The 12,696-nt window shown below is 38.0% G+C and overlaps 1 protein-coding gene across 1 annotated transcript in view; it reads left to right on the forward strand.

The window, feature by feature from the left end:
* Positions 1–11,233, forward strand: part of hectd2 (HECT domain E3 ubiquitin protein ligase 2) — a 61,579-nt gene extending 50,346 nt beyond the window's left edge. Inside the window, exons 21-22 of the mRNA XM_011484259.3 lie at positions 1,246–1,389; positions 7,572–11,233. Of these exons, the coding sequence (XP_011482561.1) occupies positions 1,246–1,389; positions 7,572–7,692 (265 nt within the window). The 3' untranslated portion in view covers positions 7,693–11,233. The remainder of the gene's footprint in view (positions 1–1,245; positions 1,390–7,571) is intronic.
* The last annotated feature ends 1,463 nt before the right edge of the window (positions 11,234–12,696 follow it).

The raw sequence follows: 12,696 nt of genomic DNA on the forward strand, positions 1-12,696 counted from the left end.
ACCTGGTAAGACCAGAAAATATGTAAGATAAGATGGACTCATTTGCTCTTTTGTTATCTGGGCAGCTTCCTTTCTCATTGAATTCTATGGGAAATAACACGATAACCTGGAGCCAAAATGGGGTCAGATTTGTTTTGTAGCTGCTGATGCGCCTATTGTCGGACAGCCATTGTGACTGACAAGGAAAACTTTCTATTCCCCTCACCCAAACCACACTTTACTACTCTGAAGAAGAATGCTAAGATGTCTAACTCTAACCAAAGAATAACCCTTGGCTCACACTGCATCCAATCTGGCTGCGGTGCGGCCACCGGAGTCTTTACCTAACTTGAAAAGTGCGAGAGCCACTCAAACGGCATCCAGTCCGGTCTGACCTCACCGTTGCTCCAAATCCGTTTCATTTGCTTCAAAATTTTGGCCGGACACCGGAGCGAGCCAAAGTGCTTTTTTCTGAAGTTGGGGCAAATTAAACGACCTAAACCGTGCAAGTCTCAAGTGTATCCGGTATATTTTAAAATAAAACCTTTTTTCCGCTGTACTCACTATGTTTTCACTGTGGTGTTAACATTATGTCATTTGATTTTAATGATAACAACAAAAAGGACAGAGCCTGGGCAACCGTAGCCAATGTAAGTCATCTGCGGTAGCTAGACCACTCTGGTGGCTGCACCAGAGCCGGACTGGATGCAGTGTGAGCCCAGGCTAAGAATGATTGGATTATTGAAGGAAAAATATTTTATCTAATGTTGATTTATTTTTTTACAATTATCCTTTTAATATAAAAAGCTGAAACTGTTTCTGAGTCCCCAATAGATACTTTTTTGAAAACTTCGCTGTTAGAAAGGAAAACTTAGTTGATTTTCTGAGTTTTCTCTGAGTTTTCCGCTGCACATTAAGATTGAGTGGCGTCTTCTAAGATAATACGCTACTCTTGTGCATATTTCGCAACAATTGTCATTAATGTGTGATGACTGCTTTCCAGTTATTAGAAAATGACTATATAACAGTTTGCAAGTTCACATTTTCCTTTTCAAAGTCATTGTTGGTGTCTGTCTTCATTTGCTTTGCTCTACCACACTAAAAGGCTTCAGGCTGAAACCCTCTGCTCTTCATTGTTCTTTGTCAAATTCCTCATCTAATGTTATAATAATAATCATGATAATAATAATTTTATGCTATATTTGGTACTCCTGCTTAAAAAAAGTTCTTGTACTCTTTAATTTCTTCCTCGTTGTGCTTTTGCAGGTGTTTCTGGGAAGTGGTGTTGGCCTTCACCCTGGAACTGCAGAAGAAGCTTCTCCACTTTGCCACAGGAAGTGATCGCGTTCCTGTCGGGGGCATGGCTGACCTCAACTTTAAAATCTCCAAAATCGATGTTCCAACTGACTGGTACGTTCCAATAAATGACAAAGTAGCACTGGTCTCCGATTGGTTAGTAACAACTTTTTTATTGTGCAGTGAAAAAAAAGTTTTGGAAATTAGGATTTTTTATATATTATTTAGGTTAAAATAAATTCAATAAAACTCATTTAAATTGAGAAATGTTTCTATGAAAATATGTGCTTAAAACAAGTTCTTCTATAGCTGTCCAAAGCTGTCAGTTGGGCAATCAAATATTTTCATTGGTACAGATCTTAAATTTTCATTCAATTTCTTGAACTCAATCATTTTAAAAAGTTATTTTTTTAATGACCTATGTGTCATTCAAGCCTGAACAAAAAGGAGAAAACTGACAACCTAGTAATGAACCAAATTTGAATTATTTGTTTCTATATCTTTATTATTTTTTTCAAAACATTGCCAATTAGAAATTTGAACATAAAAAAATCTCCCCTTAATTGGAGGCCCAAAAAATTGTATTGGACAAAAACTAGCACATCCTTCTGTGGCTTACAGAGTGACCTATAGAACACAAACAAATAAAGGCTCAATCCTACTGTGTCTTCTTTAAAATGAGAGAAATTGTAGTTATTTTTCAAAACTTAAATCAGAAAAACCATAGTCGTATTTGACTTTAATGATTAAAAATCCTTCAAAACAGCTCATTTTCCAAGCATGTAGATCCCCATTTAGCAGAAAGAAGGGGTCGGTCCAGCCTCAGCTTCCTAAATAAGTAATGCCAGTGTACAACATGAATAAGTCACTCAGAGATGGGAGATGTTTCCATGAGAAACTTCCCCGGCTCATTAGGTTACATGGTAAACTCTCTCACGGCATCCCCCCTCCTCTCCGGGTTCTCTTTGCTGTGGAGCAACACAAAAACTGCGGCGATGACCCAACTCCATCAGTGTGGTCTTGTTGAACCAGTGGTTGGATGTAGCAGCTGAATCTAAGCCTCACGTGGTCCGGCCCATATTTCATTAGTTTTCTGACAGATAAAGCTCCGACAGATGGAGTAAGAATAAATACAGAATAATAACAATCCTCTTAGTGGGTCCACCCCCCCACCCACACACACACACACACACACACACACACACACACACACACACACACATGCACCAGCTGGACTCCCATTGGCTCTCACGTTACTTGAAGTCCCCATAGAGGGCATGGAGTATGTTGTGGTAGGAGATTTGCTTGAGGGGGTGTGGACTGGGGGGGGGGGGGGGGGGGGGGGGATTGTGTCCAATGTATAGAACGAAGGATTCAGCTCATTGGTCGGATTATGTTGCGTTGAACTCATCGACCTGTATGACGCCAATTACCCCCACACACACACACACAGACACACACATACATCCACACTGTTTTTTTCCTCTACTGGAGTTTCAGCTCCAGTTTCATTCTCAACCTTCATTCAGTCTTTGATGCAGGGACAACTGTTTTTATTTAACACAGCATCTTGTCAGATTCCTGCTGAATCCCTTCATTTTTTTAAAATAAAATTCACCTTCCTTTTAGATGGAGCGTAAAAAAAACAATTATAACCTTTAAAACTGCCTTATTTTCTGACAGAAAAAGATCAAATTATTTAGATACGGTAATTGCATATAAAAGAGTAGGTGTGACCCTATATTATTTATTTATGTATATACTGTATTTATGAAGTTTTATATAAGCTCACATTCTGTCATAATTTACACATGATTTTTCTCACACAGCAAATGTTTTTTTTTTTTTTTTGCATTTAATGTAAGTATGATTTTAACCAGATTTTTTTAAACATAATTTTTATTCATCTAAATGTGAGAAAAATCTATACATTAATGCTTAAGCTTATATATTTTGAATCACTTTTACTCAAGCATTGTATAATTTCACACAAATAAATCATCTTTTCATCCATAAGAGCTTAATAGGCAAAAAAAATCTTGAGTTTGAATCAAGCTCAGCCCCCTGAGCATCTTCTTAATTCATATTTGTCCACACCAAAGCTGCCTTTCAGCAGCTGGAGTTACTAATATTTGCATTTCACTTTCCGTTCAGCTTGAAACCACAGTGATGTGGTGTTCAGCTTCTGATCGGCTTTAACACAAATAAACCACATAACTGTCTAAACTTTCCTGAACCTAACTTTTATTTGCGATCATTTACCAGAGCATTCATTTCTGTTTGGCTGTCAGTCAGATTACATTCCAGTCTTGTCACCTCCTCTGACCCTTCACAGATTTGCAACTAAAATGATTTTCGTAATTAAAAAAAGTCACTTGCAAAGCATATTCAATGTATTATTCCTATTTTAGTTGTAGACATTCTTTTATTTAATACTGTGCAAATAAGTGTAGATATATATTATTTTTATTACAATAAAGGGATGAACAGGTTTAACATGTGAAATAATCTGCTTGTTTTGTGTTGCCATAATGCTGATTATCATTACATCATCCAGGATTCAGCACCAAAATAAAACCCTATGCATCTGTGGCTGTGCTTTTGTTTTACCCTATAGAAAATGAAAATGAATGAAGAAAACTGGACGGCTCCCTGTGTCGTTGTAAACATTAAAGACAATCCTCTTACTGTTTTGAGCCGCACATATTCTCAGCTCTCATTGGCTCCCATAAAGCCTGGACCCTGTTCGGAAAGAGTGTTTGCTCTTGTTGTGGGAGTGTCGTGTTTGTGTGGGTGGTGGTAGCGGGGGGATGGGGTGAGAGGCAAGTATGTCAAATGTATAGGAGGAAAGACCGCTGATTGGTCAGACTCTGCTGCCTTCAACTCATTGAACCGGATGCCACCATTTGCCTCCCCCTTTCACTCCACCACTACATGTTACATATTAAAGCTGAAGCTTTAGGGCTCCATATTAGTCTTCGCTGTCATGTGTGGCAATTCATATTGTAGTTTATGCTTTTATTGGAACTTGTACATAAAGGAGGACAAATAGAGAAATATAGAAGAGAATGCTCAATCCCTTAAGTCATAAATTGCTTTTTCAACTTGTAAATTAAAAATCTTTTTTGACAAACATATTTCCTCTAAAGGCCTGTTGACTTAACCTTTTAATATTAGACATGTCACCAGCTCCACCAAAATAACACACTCTTTGATATACCCTAACTTGTCAACTTTTTATGTGATCAATGTGAATCACCTGATTCTGACACAGAGAAATGCCGCTTTTTATGCTTTTTATGTCAACTTTGCACCGATATACAACAAATTACCAACATAAAATTTTGAATAAAAACACTTTTCACTTCGACATATTCAGCTGACTTTCATTGTAAGCAATTCTCTACCGTAAAGTGTTGCATATCAGCATAAAGCTGATTTTATATGCTTCAGAATCTCTAGGAACTATGTTATTTGCATACGATTGAAAAGTTACCGTAGTTGAAAGAATGCCAACACTGGCACTAAATATCTGTTATTCAAGGGTTAAGGTTAATACTTTTCCTTAAAAAAAGTGAAGTTAGTAACAGAGAGAATATGCAAAACACTATATGTTCCCACATTTGCAGAAACACCAAAGCGCTCTCTTGTTTATCCTGGTTTTTTAGTGCCTTTGACGTTGAGACAACAGCTATAGGGATTGGAATCTAGTCTTTGTGACAACTGAAGTGAACCACAGACTCACGAGTCTCAGCAAATATTCCACCTGTTTAAGCTTTCTGTATCCACAGGAATATAAACAGAGGGGTTCAAAGACATACATGAGAAAAAATAATCCTGATCCCCACACATGACCTCCACACATGTATAAACTGAGGTCTTACTGGTTTCCACATTGAAACCAGCATGGAGTATGTTGTGACCGAGGATCTGGGTGGTGGGAGGGGATGGGCCACAAGCCTTTGTGATGAATCCATAGGAGACCGGATTCAGCTCATTGGTTGAGACGCACTGCCTTGAACTCCTCGACCTCAAAGCCCCATACACATTTCCCACCCTCCACCCCCACGCCGCAGTCCTCCAGCCCTCGTGTTGTTGTGCTGAAGCTTCAACTTTAGCTTCTCTTAAGTCTTCCTGAGCTCTACTTTCAGATTCAGCACAGATCTTTACTGTGTTTAAAACTTTCGAATCTGCACTTGTGAATATCTCTGTATAATAGCTGAAGTATTTACTCTTAATTTACAAAGGCGTATTTTATTACATTTTGTTTTTTTATTCTATTCTTCTCCATTTTTCAACATAACATCAGGCTAGAGGTTGGCAGAAAGCAGAATTATTTCTTTTAGGTCTCCATTTTGACCTTTGCAAACATGAAATGCATCTTGAATGGAGGTTGAGTCTTGAGCTGTCATCAGGCTGGAAGTGACAGCCATGCTGGACAGTATTCCTGTCCATCACCGGGTCACAGTGGGACAAACGAGATAATAAATCCATGTATGGTCAAGCTGAATATAGAAATGTCAGTCAGCATAATAGGCATGTTTTCAGTCTTTGCGAGAGAATGCCAACTTATCTTGAGAAAACACAATCAGACGGGCCTACAAAAAGAAAATTGCACGAACGAAAAAAAAACACCAAGCCAGGATCTAAGTCTGGTGTGTGTAAAACTTTAAAATAAAACATTATTATGTTTTATAAAAAGCAATGCTGAACATTTTTTTCTATTCTTGTCATTTTTTTATTTCATTCTACCAAATTTAATATTTTTCCTAGTTTTATTAACCCTAAGCTACGTTTACAACCCCCTCTGCAACGCACGCTCAAGTGACCACTTTCAAAAAAAGGTCTATGACGGCGTATTAATGTGCATAAATGCGCGTTTCTGGCTTCTGCATTCAAAACTCACATTCATGCGGCGGTACACAAGTTATTAGAACCGTTTTTGGGATCTACGTACAAAAGGCCCGGTCTTTAGTGGAAGTTGAGAGTTAAACCAGGTTGAACTTTGACCAATCAGTGACTTGGATCCGGTAGCAATGTGTGGATGGCATCCCTTTTTGTACACAAAAGTGCCAACCGTTTCAAAATTGATCTTGAAATGGTAAATTAAAAATTGCATTTTGTGCCCAGCCGGAATTATGTGACACCAAGTCTTTCATCGGATTAGAGCTGTGTAAAAAAAAAAAAAGCAGCAGTCCCTCCCTGTTTGTCCAGTACGAACGCCATGGGCATTTAGCGTATTCTTGAACGCACAACACATGCCCAGTGTGTCCATAGACTCATGGGGGCTTTTACAGTTATTATTACATTACATTATTCTTCTAAACTTCTAGAACCTGTTTATATCCTTTGAGATCTTTATGACAACTTTATTTAACTTTGCAAATAATAATAATAATAATGCATTTTGTAATGTACAAATGTTATATTGAAGGTGTGATCACATGTGCACTCCCAGTCATTTAGTGTCAGCATCCAGTGAGTTATTTTAGCAAGTATAGTGTTAAGGATGTTTTAGGCAATTACAAATTTTATAACACAACATAGTAATCATACTTTGCTAAGTTTTAAAGCCTATGTAATAATCAAATATTGTCTGCGGAAGTTTCACTCCTTGAAACAACTGTTTACTCCTCTTTAAGCAAGCATTTTAGGTGTTTTAGTAGAAAGGATTGAGTGTTTTCCAGGTAAAAGACCAAACATTCATGACAGGAGTCTGAATGATGTCGTGGAAAAAAAGGTTGCTGTAGCAACCCTCCAACATCACCATGAGCGGAATGTGCGTAAGCAATGGGAAGGGTTTCAGGAAGAAGTATTGAGCTGTGCTCTGGCTTGCTGTGGCTGCAGTGTGACCCTAGTTACATAAACAAAAATCTATGTGAAAAAACAATTAAAAGAACAAACAAACACAGGCTTGAAACATTTTACTTTTATTGTAATAAATTAGTCAAAGCATTAATAAATTACTAGTGGCTCTTTTAAATAAAGTATAATATTAATGCAGAGAAATGGTTTTTAATAACAAAACAAAAAGACGGTACTGCTAACTTTTGGTTGTCAATGCTGCTCTAATTGAGATTTGATAAGTTGTGGAAAGCAATTAAAGTTTTCTCCTGGACTAGTCATCTTTAAGATCTTTTCTTAAACTTTTTTTAAACATAGGCAGCAAAACAGCTGATCTGTCAGCGGGTCAAATGAAACATGAGCTGACCAGGAGTACATGTCCTGTTTGATTTACAGTTGTGCTTAATAACCCATACGGGTGTTTCCCCTTCTGTGTGTGTGTGTTTCTGCAGGCTGCCCGTCTCTCACACATGTTTCAATCAGATCTGCTTGCCTCCCTACCGTACCAGGAAGGAGCTCAAACACAAACTCACCATCGCCATCTCCAACGCCGAAGGCTTTGGCCTGGAGTGACCAGTCGGAAAGCTCAAACACACATGTGCACACTAACTGTTAGTACTACAATGTGTCTGCCTTTCACCGACGTGATGCACGGATCTTCATGGCTGAACATCTGACTGGAAATGCATCGCTCAGCAGGGCAGACACAGTTGGATTAATCAATTTAGCTCTTCCTTTGTTATTTTTTTAAACCTGCCACGTTTAACTTATTGTATTTGCACATGGACTCTTGTTGGTTCTGCTATAAACTGGCCTGACATGAAGGAAACTGCACAAGGAAGTTGTCAACTTTGTAATTGCAGTACTGTGCAAAACCCTGAGGCAATTTAGATTAAAAATGTTTACATGAGAAAAATCAGAGAACAGTGAGGCAGCAGCACAGAAAATCTTTAGAAACATTTAGAAAGTGTCTGGTTGCATTGAATGTTTATATGAGATGGTTTGAAAATATCAGAACTCTTTCTTCTGCCTTTCTAGTGCTTAATCAATATAAAAATGGTGCAACATGTGCTTAGCTTTTCTGTGTTTAATCCTTTTGCACAATATTGTAATTATCGCCTGAAAATAGGTATAAAGTTTAACTAAATTTGAGACGAGCGAAATAAGAAAGAAAGCTTGTTCAAAGATTATTATTTTAGAAAACTGAGAATAATCTTGTGTTACGCATTTCAGTTTTACAATTGATCTCTCAAGAATATGGAATCAATCGGAGAATATAATTAGTTTCAAAGCAGAAAAAGTTTATTTCTCTCAGGTAAAAGTATTCCACGCTGTCATATTATTTTGTAAATGAATATTGCTCTACCACTATATAGTTCATTTTGATCTTTTTTTAAATTACTTATGGAGTATTGATCATCAATTGGCAGGTACAATAGTGTCAGCATCAGTAAGCTAACTTGTTTGAGATGTATGAATTATTTGTGTTGTGTGCAGACTGTAGTCACTTTGATTATATTCCACAAACTGTCTTGGTATGTGTTTGCAGCACACTGTTGTGATTTTTATTGCTGTGCAGGGAGAAGAGTGTGCCTGTATATCTTGTGGGTTGAGATCGCTTCATGGTTTTATTGACATTGCTGCTTTTGTGTCAAACAAAGGCCGCAGCAAAAGTGCTTCAGCCTTTTCCTATGAATGTGGAAGCCGAGCTGTAGACTGACAGCTTAGAGTTTGTTTGTCATGGCTGCCATCAGCCTGGAGAAGAGGGGACCTCGCAGTTCATGACCATTTTTGGTGGTTGAATTTAGAACAGTATTTACCTTAAAGGTCTGCACTTGAAGGAATTATAGTTTATCCGTGGCTGCACGAGCTTGTGCAAAGCTGGGAAGGGTCATGACAAATCAGTGCAGAAGGAAGGGAGTGTGGAGTTTTGAATAAGTTCTGAGGCCTTCAACATTACCTCAAACCCTGTTAAAGTACCAAAGTAGCTTTGGTTGCTAACCTCACAAAAAAAAAGACCAACAAGTGAAAGAAAAGAGATAAAGCCATTAATGTCAACGTTAAGTTGGCTTTTGTGCACAGGTGTCAAGCTCCAGGCCTCAAGGGCCGGTGTCCTACGTGTTTTCTAACCAAACTGCCATTGAAGCTTCTTATTGGCTAAACACACCTGATCCAGGTAATCAGCAGCAGATGAGGCAGGGTTTCTGAAACACCAGCAGGACACCGGCCCTAGAGGTCTGGAGTTTGACACCCCTGCTTTAGGGGGTTGAATTGACTTAAGGATAGACTGATAAATCTATTATTTAAATATCTTTGCTTGCAATTTTGCTTTATAGAAAAAAAAAAACTGTTTGATGTTTATTTAGTTCATTTCTTAAGTAAATAACTTCCACTTTAGTTTACTTAAAATCATATTGTGAAAACCTTTTCATGATCAAACAAAATTTGTTTTAGAATAGATATTATACTAATAATTGATATTATTATTATTAGAAGTTGAACCAAATTTTGAGCATGGTGAAACGATAAAATGAATTTGATTAGTTTGTCAGTGGTTTGCAGCTCTATCTGGCAGTGGGACTGCTCTGAGTGGGAACTTTTCTAATCGAACCACATTCAGTGGAACTAGAGTTTTAATTGTTTTAAATATACCTGGAGCACATTCAGTTGCTATGTCCATTTACAATTCCTGTTTATCTGCTGGTGTGATCCTTTTCTTTTTCTTCAGCTGTGTTTGCAAAGAATAAAACACGCTTTTTTATTTTTATTTTCATGAATATTTGGACCACAGTTGTTGCAGATCACTCTGTCAATGTGTTTTTTGATTAATGTCTATTCCAAGAAAACAGCTTTTCGAGATTACAAAGTGTGGGCAGTAATTGCATAAAGTCATCATGCTGCATAAGTTTGGTCACAAGTGCCCTACCCGGTCCTCTTTTTCTGATTAAATAAATTTCTGTTTGTTGAGAAATGGCAACATTTCTTTGTTTTAACTTGTTTCATATCGTTAACTTTTCTTAAAAATGTGTCAAATATGAATTTCCAACATAGAGGCAGCTCAAAACAGAACCATACAATTTGGATTTGGAACAAAAATGCACCACGAAGGCCTTCTGTAACTCCCGAGTGTTGGCTCCGAACCAGCGGAGCTCCTCTATAGAACGTTGCCATGGCAAAACCGAGCTAAAAGAGAAATTCCAATGTCTGAGCAACGGTCAAGAAACCTCTGTGCTGCACTCTCCAAATTTATATCAGTCTAATCTGGGTCACTTTTTCACCAAACCGCAGGAGTTTATGTTTGGTTTGGTTCGAAAAAGCTTCTCTTTCAACAAAGCATCCATTATGCAAGTCTATAAACTATCTTCAGCAAAAAAGCCAAAAGCAACCTTTTCCTAAACAAATCAGTTTAACAGCAGATCAGTTGGCTGTTTGAACAATTACAAATCTACAAACTTCCTAACCTTCTGCTTCTAAGAGGTGACATTTATTGAAGACTGAAAAAAGCATTAATACAATCAAGAAGCATTTATAGAACTTGTTTGCCTACTTCATCCAAATTTATAAAATCTAATCAGGCCACTTCTATTTTTAGTGTCTTTATTTTTTTTAAAGTTCACAGTGGATCCTTTTTGTCATGTAATGCTTGGTTCAGAGTAGCAGCAGGAAGGAATCATCCAAGAAATCAACATTTTTATTTTAGGTTTGACACCATGTGAAAGAACCTCATTATTGTTAAAAGAAGATTTGTATTTATTTGTTGTCTGGAAACAGGACCAAACTCTTGTCAGGTTAAACAGTAGAACGATCTTAACAAAAGTCTGAAAATACTTCAGAGGGGATCCAAAAGTTATGTAAAGTCATGTAAAGAGTGAAAAAAACACTTGTCGTTAGAGGAGAAGATGAACAAGACAGGGTTTTTCTTTTGAAACTGTAAACCTTAGGGTTGATCAGCATTTATCTGAAGCGGTGCACATGCAGAGCCTATTGCCCAAGCATGACCTAGTTTTGTAAAATGTAAATGTGTTTTGCTTTTCTTTCACTCCGGCCTTATGTAATGCATTGTGTGTACAGCTGAGATTCAACAGTTACAGTAAAAGTTCACCCCTCAAGTTCACATATTTGCTTTTTGTGTCTGTTATTGGTCACTTTATAAATGGGTCAAAAGAAGTGATGTTTATCACATAGAGCAAGCAAAAAATTAAAAAAGTAAATGTCAAAGATTAAGTCGAGCTCTATTTCATCACAGGGCTTTTCTGTGCAGCAGCTGCACAAACACTATTAGAGGCTGAGTGCAATGTTGGATTTTACCAGCAGGTTTTTCTATTAATGCCAATTTCTCATTGGATGTAAGGATGCAGCTTTCCAACTTGACCACCTAAACTCCCATAATAACAGCACATAAGCCCAGCACCAACAGACCCCTAACAACCCTCTAAAACACACCTATAGCACAGTGGGGTTAAGTCCAGTTTCACTAGAGCAATCCAATGTCCACCAAAAAGATCAACTCACAGTTCACAGGCCTTGCATAACCAAAAATACAACACAGGGCTGATGGCTCATACTAAACCCCAGCTGACTGCACTTAACTTACTTCCTACTCGAGTCATTGGACAGTTACTACAATAGCTGGCAAACTAGCAAGTATTTTTGTTTGTTTTCCTTTTGACGAAATACACACACAGACGTGAATCAGTTTTATTTTATATCATTTTTTGTGATTCCAAAGTGTAACCAGTGTTTTGTCTATGTAAAGAGACCATAGGTCTTTGGTCAGGGGTCCCAATGTATTGATGCCCAATTTACACCATACCATACTCTGCTACATTTCATGCTCACAGCTCATCTATGCTATTAAGACGAGGTAGAGATGCAATTGCATTCTTCTGTCTTACATGCCCGAGAATTCCATTAAAGTGATAGCAGCAAACAGGTGAACTGTACTTTGTGGACAAATGTACTGACAATGAGCAGGCCCTAAGGAGGTCAACACAGGAGTTCCAGCATAAAAGCCACAGTCTCATAACCCTATTTTACTTCCATGGTCTTTTTCCAAAACATTTTTATGGAATTTCCAATTTGCGCACTTGTACCTAGTGCCATAGCATTTTTCTTTTTACTTTCAGGGGTTTGGTACTTGCTTAAAAAGCCAGGTGCTGGCTTGGATTGGATTGGATTGCAGTGCCACCAGATTCCAGGGCACTGACCGGCCAGAGAGTGACATCACAAATGTCTCTTGTTTTTTGTTGTGTGGAGAATGGAAACTGTGGATATTTCTCTCCTAAACAGGGGGCCAGGGGCCTTCTTTGGCTCCCATTTTCCTTAACGGTTTCTAAATAAACCCAAAGCAGCGCTACTGTTGCTATGATGTTTTGTTGGGATGTAATGTTTCCAAAGGCAAGACTAGAACTTCACAAACCCAAAACCCACATCCACATCAAACTCATTGCGATGGGTCAGATAAGGGCACTTCCTCGGACCCAGCATTACAATCTGTATGTTGAATCAGAGGATGCATCAGAAGTGGGGGCTGCCTGATAGCTTTGCTACTCACCAAAGAGGATCAGGAGAAACAGA

This window comes from Oryzias latipes, chromosome 15 (assembly GCF_002234675.1).
Source record: "Oryzias latipes chromosome 15, ASM223467v1".
In the NCBI taxonomy this organism is placed as follows: Eukaryota; Metazoa; Chordata; class Actinopteri; order Beloniformes; family Adrianichthyidae; genus Oryzias; species Oryzias latipes.